General features: G+C 52.3%; 1 protein-coding gene across 2 annotated transcripts in view; it reads right to left on the bottom strand.

Moving 5' to 3' along the window:
• LOC127749776 (voltage-dependent T-type calcium channel subunit alpha-1G-like) overlaps positions 1-3,677 on the bottom strand; it is a 15,857-nt gene extending 12,180 nt beyond the window's left edge. The window contains exons 1-5 of one of the 2 annotated variants that reach the window (XM_052269407.1): positions 1,889-3,677; positions 1,674-1,807; positions 1,477-1,574; positions 579-750; positions 153-194 (exon numbers count right to left, since the gene is read on the bottom strand). In XM_052269407.1, the coding sequence (XP_052125367.1) occupies positions 153-194; positions 579-750; positions 1,477-1,574; positions 1,674-1,807; positions 1,889-2,227 (785 nt within the window). In that variant the 5' untranslated portion in view covers positions 2,228-3,677. The remainder of the gene's footprint in view (positions 1-152; positions 195-578; positions 751-1,476; positions 1,575-1,673; positions 1,808-1,888) is intronic. The other variant, XM_052269408.1, reaches the window with a different exon arrangement.
• Positions 3,678-6,462: the final 2,785 nt, after the last annotated feature.

Here is a 6,462-nt window from a genome sequence, read left to right as displayed (position 1 = left end):
TATTATTTAATTTGTTTGGCGTGAGTTGAGTGCTTTTGTCAACAAGTGAGTGTGCAAGGCGCCCTGGGAAGCAGGGGGCCCCAGTGTGGCGGGGAGCGCGGAGCCAATATATACGAGCATCAAGCATTCCAGTGGTACGGCTCAAAGCTTACAGGGTCACTCTCACTCGAATCGTGAACTCTTCGTCTAGATTCCTGAAACAGACAGCACGCGTCAGCAGGAAAGGAACAACACCTGGAGGGAGTTATTGGAGGCCTGCCAGACTCGTTTGTTAGTTAAGAATAAAACAGTTTAGCATATTTGAGTTAGTTAGCTTTCCATGTAATGGCACACTGCGTGTTAAGTTGACTTACTAAACGCTCCGCGCTGAAGGAAAAGTAGCTTACACCTACCATAATACGCAGACGAATAAAATGAATAAATTTTAGGAAACAAAGACAGCGCGACGCAACAACAGAGAAAAATGAAACAAAAGAATAAGGAGAGAGATACAGAGGAGAGGGGGGATAAAAAGAGAGAAGGAGATATATATGAGGGAGAGAGACGAGCGATTAAGTGAACAGAGAGGTCCGACTTACTTATTGTATTCCACTTTTTCTGGCAACAGCAGGTAACAGCGCTGTCGCAGGATGCCCTCCCACAGCTGCACGCCCACGATGCCGAAGATGAAGAAGACGAAGAAACAGAGCAGCAGCACATTTCCCAGCATGGGTAACGTGTCCAGCAGAAGCATCACCAGAATGCGCATGCCTGCGCAAACCAAACAAACTCATGAAGGCAAAGGAAACAAACACACTATTATTTTCTTAGTAAGTTGCGAAATAAAAGTTTGCAAGGTTACGAACTAGCTCTTTGCAGCGTTACGAACAATTTTCTTCGTAAGGTGCGAAGAACTAGTCCGCAATCCGCAGGATTTAGTTCGCTAATGCAAAGCATTTTACAACGCTTCAAAATTCTTTGCAATGCAAAGGAACAGTTCTTCGCAAGCTTTTTACAGTGAACCAAATTACTGGTTTCCACACATGCGGTTCGTACCGCATACTCTGCTTTTGAAATGAGAGTGTAATCCAACGAGCAAAAGCAGAATGGAGATGGATGGGTTTGTGTAGTTCAGCGCATAGGGGAGTGCAGTTGGCTGGCAGCCGTCCCGCTGCAATAACGGGGCGAGGCCCGGCGTAGTAGTTGTCGGGGGCAGACTTTTGGCCGGGGCCACGCTGCTCGCGGCCCAGTTGGAGGGGTGCGTCCAGTTAGCTGCGAGTCTGTGTGACTGGGCGCCGGCCCCTCTGTAAGGCGAGCTCAGCCGTGTAAGCCCGTGGCAACACGCTCGATTAGCGACTACAAGAGGGCTCTCGGGAGGTGCCAGCGAGGACGGGAGAAAGAGGGGGCGGGGGACGAGTATCTGCTGTCAGCACGCCCGCTTCAGCCCCAGAAAAAAAAACTTCAGCGCTGGTCAAAGTGGCGCTATGGGGGACTCACTGGGTATCCTATTGATGGCTCTGAGCGGTCGCAGCACCCGGATCGTCCTGATGGCCGTCAGGTTGAGGTTCTCGACCTGCAGACAGTACTCCAGCGCCCTGAAAGAGGAAAGAGGGCGTCAGCGTGCTGTGAAACGTGAAACGTGTGGGTGGAATGGGGAAGTGAGGGGTTGGCGGCACAACGACCGCGCGACTCACCCGGCCAACACGATGAAAAGGTCCAGCCTGTTCCACGAGTCGGCCAGGTAGGTGCCTTTGCCGTACGTTCCCATCGCGATCATCTTGATGGTCATCTCGATGGAGAAGAAGGCGAAGATGAGGTCGTCGAACAGCTGCACAGCCATAACGAACAAATCACTTAAGCGGTCCTGATCGATAAGGTTGCGAGTCGAGTTCAAGTGGGTTCAACTGACCTGCAGAATGCGACAGCGGTTGCCTTGGCACTCCTCGTCCACGCATGGCTGGTACATCCCCAGGGTGATGCAGTTCAGCAGGATGACGAGCATGGACACGCGCTCGAACCACGTGAGCCAGAGAGTTAAGGAAACGGCACGAACATTGTTTGGGGGTTGACCATTTTCAGTAAAGGTACACTTATGTTTACGAGAGAAAATCACACCTTGAAGCGAATCTGAGTTCTTCAAGACCGAGGAATAAGGGGGTGGGGGGATCGTTTGAAACCAAACCGCTTCCAATGCCTTTACCTTCGTCACCATCACCACCTGCCTGCCGCACCGCACCCACATCGCCATATCATTAGGGCTCGGTGCGAGTCCCGTGGAGAGTCCACAGAATCGGCTTACGCACCCGGAACGGTTCTACTGGAGGGAACAGCCGGGGGGCGGCGGGCCGGTGCGACCTAGACCCACACTGCGTCAGCATGTGTGTGGGGGGTGAAGGTGGAAGAGAGCGGTGAGGAGCGGGGAGAGTCGGCGGGGAAGGGAGAGAGGGAGAGAGAAAATCTGTTGCAGTAATTTACGGCGCGGGCAGGGCGCTCTTTACTCCTTACGGGAGACGGGTGGGTTTGAGGAAAAGGGGGCGGGTGAGAGGGGGAGAGAAGGGGAGAGTGGGGTGGCAGAGAAGGGAAGGGAGAGCTCGTTAGAGTAAGCTATGGCTGCTTCTGACGTGACGAGAACTCTCCCCGGCCCCACCGGACGGACGGGGCGGCTTAAAGAACGAGAGAGAGAGAGAGAGAGAGAGAGAGAGAGAGAGAGAGAGAGAGAGAGAGAGAGAGAGAGAAGGAGGCTGTCGCTGATCACGCTGCTGGCCCTCTGTGACTACCCCAGCGCCTCCCTTCACAGAGAGGACGTATTTTTATTTTTTTGGTTTCATTTTCATTCACCCTTTGCCACCGCGGTTAACTCGTCAACTTCTTCTTGATCTCTGCGTCCGATCAAAGTTTTTTTGCATTGCTTTTTTTTCTCTTTTTAATCAGCCCTGCACGTGGTGTTAGGGTGATGACAGGTGGCGATGTAAGTGCAGCGCCACTCCGGAAGAAAAAGGAAGTGATCGTGCGGCAGGTCGGGGGCACGGCGGCGGCAGACATGAATAATCAATGGGACATGCAAATGAGGCCGGGCCAGACACTTTCATTTCGGCTGCCTCATTAAAATATACCAGCAAAGAACAGAGCGGCATTACCGGCGGGGCCCAGGCGGGGCAGGGTGCTGCAGCGGCGGTGGAGGTCGCCAATTAAAATGCCGTGTGCAGGAACCAGCGGGCCGTAGGCAGTAGCCTTGTGCTGCTGTTTAGAATGGGAAGCTGCCAATTCGCCGCTGCGCGATTGTCGGCCGACCTCGGACCTCGACGTGGAGGCTGTCCCACTGCCCTCGTGCAAGCGAGGGTCACCAGCTGCTGCCCTGGACTACCCCACTGCCCGTCTGTCTGCCTGCCCTCCAGGCCAGCCACCCCCCATAGAGATGACGAGGGCGGGGCGGCGTCCGTCATGGTGAAGGACACAAAGTACTCTGCGGCGCAGGGCGTGTGGTTCACATTGAGAGGGGAGGTGCATTTCTACCTCCAAGTCCCCCACCACCACCACCACGGCCTCCCCCGCAAGGTCTCTTTTGCTTCACGATGAGGTACCCGAGTCCGGGACTGAGGCCGTTGCGGTGGCGTCCCTACTGGGCCACGCGCCGCCGTGCGGTTCCAGTGGCTGGCCGAGGCCGCCGGTCTCGAATGCAAGACTCCGGGGGAATATATCAGCCCCCCCCCCCCCTTCGCCCTCTCCCCCCGTGGCCCCATGACGAGCGTAGCGCCCCCCTGGGGCCGCTCCCAGGGTCAGCAAATCGCCTGTTAGGTAGTCCACACTCGGGGCCGGCCAAGGAGGGGGGCCGCTGGGACTTGTTGTGCCCGGACAGAAGAGGGGCCGCTCTGGAGCAGTATTGATGTATGTAAATGTGCGAAAGGAGGGGGGGGGAGGGGGCGTCGGCGAGGGTGAGGGGCGCGAGGGGGCACGTCAGCTCTGGAGGAAGGAGCCACGGCTACTTTGCGGCCAGCACCACCAGCAGGCTGCCGGGGCTTTCAAAACCACAACCGTGTAGTTTGGCGGCCCCGCGCAGCCCCCACGGGTAGGCTATTACACAAAACACGAAGTGTTAAAAAGTCGAGTAAGTAATCTGCCATTGCGTGACCGTTCATAATGTAAGACACCACAAAAAATTTGGGCCCGATCGGATACGATTTAGGGGTGGTACACAACGTTCAAAATGGTCAAAAATACTCAAAATTTGGCCAAATTATTTTTTTCCCTGACAAAAAATTCCATAAAATGAAAGTTGTTCAAAATGAAATTTTGAGTATGGCCATATTTTATGGTTAATTTTTGAACTTCATATTAACGGAAGTATTGCCTATATTTCAGGGGCCAAAATCGTTAAAAACACGTTTTTGCAAATTGAGGGGGTGTATATTGTTGTTAATTTTTATTTCGTGATGGATATAAATACTCACCTACTGGAGGCTCTTCATGATTTTTTTCGGACTTTTAGGACTCAAATTCAACAAATTTATTCTGCCAAAAATCACGATTTTCCAGGATTTGTAAGGTATTTTTCAAAAGACAGGTGTGGTCTGAAAAATCCAAAAAAAATCATGAAGGGCCTCCCGTAGGTGGGTAATCATATCCGTTACGAAATAAAAATTAAAAACAATACACTACCCCTAAATTTGAAAAAAACTTTTGCTTAAGCGTTTTTAACGATTTTGGCCCCTGAAATATAGGCCATACCTTCGTAAGTATTAAGTTCAAAAATTTAGAAAAAATAAAGTCACACTCAAAATTTCATTTCGAACAACTTTTATTTCATGAATTTTTTTGTCAGGGAAAAAAATAATTTGGCCAAATTTTGAGTATTTTTGACTATTTTGAACGTTGTGTACCACCCCTAAATCGTATCCGATCGGACCCAAATTTTTTGTGGTGTCTTACATTATGAACGGTCACGCAATGGCAGATTACTTACTCGACTTTTCAACACTTCGTGTTTTGTGGAATAGCCTACCCCACGGGTTGCCCCCCATCTTGCTCCCGCGCTCGACAGTACATATATTTCTCTGCGGGCACCGCCGCCGTGTTGGCGAGTCAGGCGAGCTATTGTCCTGGGCGGGCGATCAAATAAATTATGAGGCGCGGCATCAACCAGTCTAGTGATTGGGGGAGGCGAGAGAGGAAAGAGGGGGGGGGGGGAGCAGAGAAAGAGAAAAGGGTGGTTCGGCCTTCTAGCCTCCAGCAGCAGCCTTCACCTCCCCTCGGGAACTATTCAGGGCCGCCGGGCCAGGAGTTTTGGGGGCGGAGCAGCTGACCTTGGAGGGGCCGCGGTCGGGCGCACCTGGGCGGCACACGTGCTGGTCGGGCCACGAGAGATGCAGCCAGCGCTTCGGTATTCAGTTATACTATACATGGGCGGATCATGCAGATCACGTGTGCACTGGTGCTGTAAACGGTAGGAAGATTTTATTTCTTATTCTCTATACCCTTCCAAAAATTACGATTAAAGAAGAAACTCCGCTTGTGTTGGTTTGTATGAGTACAGTAGGGAGCAAGACTTACGTTCCGCGCACCGCTCACGCTTGCTTCGCTCTGGCCGAGAATCTCACCTCCCCGTCAGCCCACTCTGAAAAACGAGAAAGAGAGAAACACGTTAAAAACCTGGAAAGAACCTGGAGGAGTAGTAGGAAGAGAGGATGTATTGCAGTGGCTGCACGCGCCCCGCTCTCTCGCGCGTACATACATGCTGCACATTTTGCTGTTTACCGAGAACCCAACCTTCCCTCCCTCTTCTAGCCAGCTCCACTATAGCAGCACTCTGCCGACGACTGCGGAAACTTTACAGCTTAAAACTAACATACTGGCAAAGTGCAGCAGCAAACGAGAAGTACACGTTTACTAACGATGAACGATAAGTAAAATGGCTACCTACGGAATAAAAGGGACACACAAGCAATGAAGGTGGTCAGAACACAACGTCTCCGAGGGCCGCTCCGCACACCGGGCGGAGCGGAAGGGATGAAGGCGCGGGGAGGGGCGTTTAGAAAGTGGTTCCGGACGTCGGACCGGAAGCACAGCCAGGCCAGGCGGGCGGGGAGTGGCAGGCTGCGGGACGAGACGACCGCCTTACCTCTGCGGGACAGGCCCGCGGCCGACAGTAGTCGTCACAAAACGTCCCTTTGTGTCGAGTGCAGGGTTATTAGCAACGTCAAAGCGTCGCTACTAGAAATTCGTGAGCGAGAATTCCCGCTCGTTTTGGGTGAGGAATAATCTCACTCCCGTAATTGCAGTGGTGTCATGACTGTTGAAAGGAAACATCTTTAGTGCGTAATAAAAATACCGTCTCGACATGTGTAACAACAGCGATTATTGTTAGTGACCCCGTGATCGTAGGGCTAATACAGGAACAACTTAAAATAAAACTCTACTTCCATTGCTCTACCTTTCTTTTCCCCGGTGTGGGACTACGGTGCGAAGTGAGGGGGGAAGGCGGGGTTG

This window comes from Frankliniella occidentalis, unplaced genomic scaffold (assembly GCF_000697945.3).
Source record: "Frankliniella occidentalis isolate FOCC.00 unplaced genomic scaffold, Focc_3.1 Scaffold91, whole genome shotgun sequence".
Lineage (NCBI taxonomy): Eukaryota > Metazoa > Arthropoda > Insecta > Thysanoptera > Thripidae > Frankliniella > Frankliniella occidentalis.
Note: the sequence above shows the minus strand (reverse complement) of the source record. Positions and strands in the feature narration are given on the sequence as shown.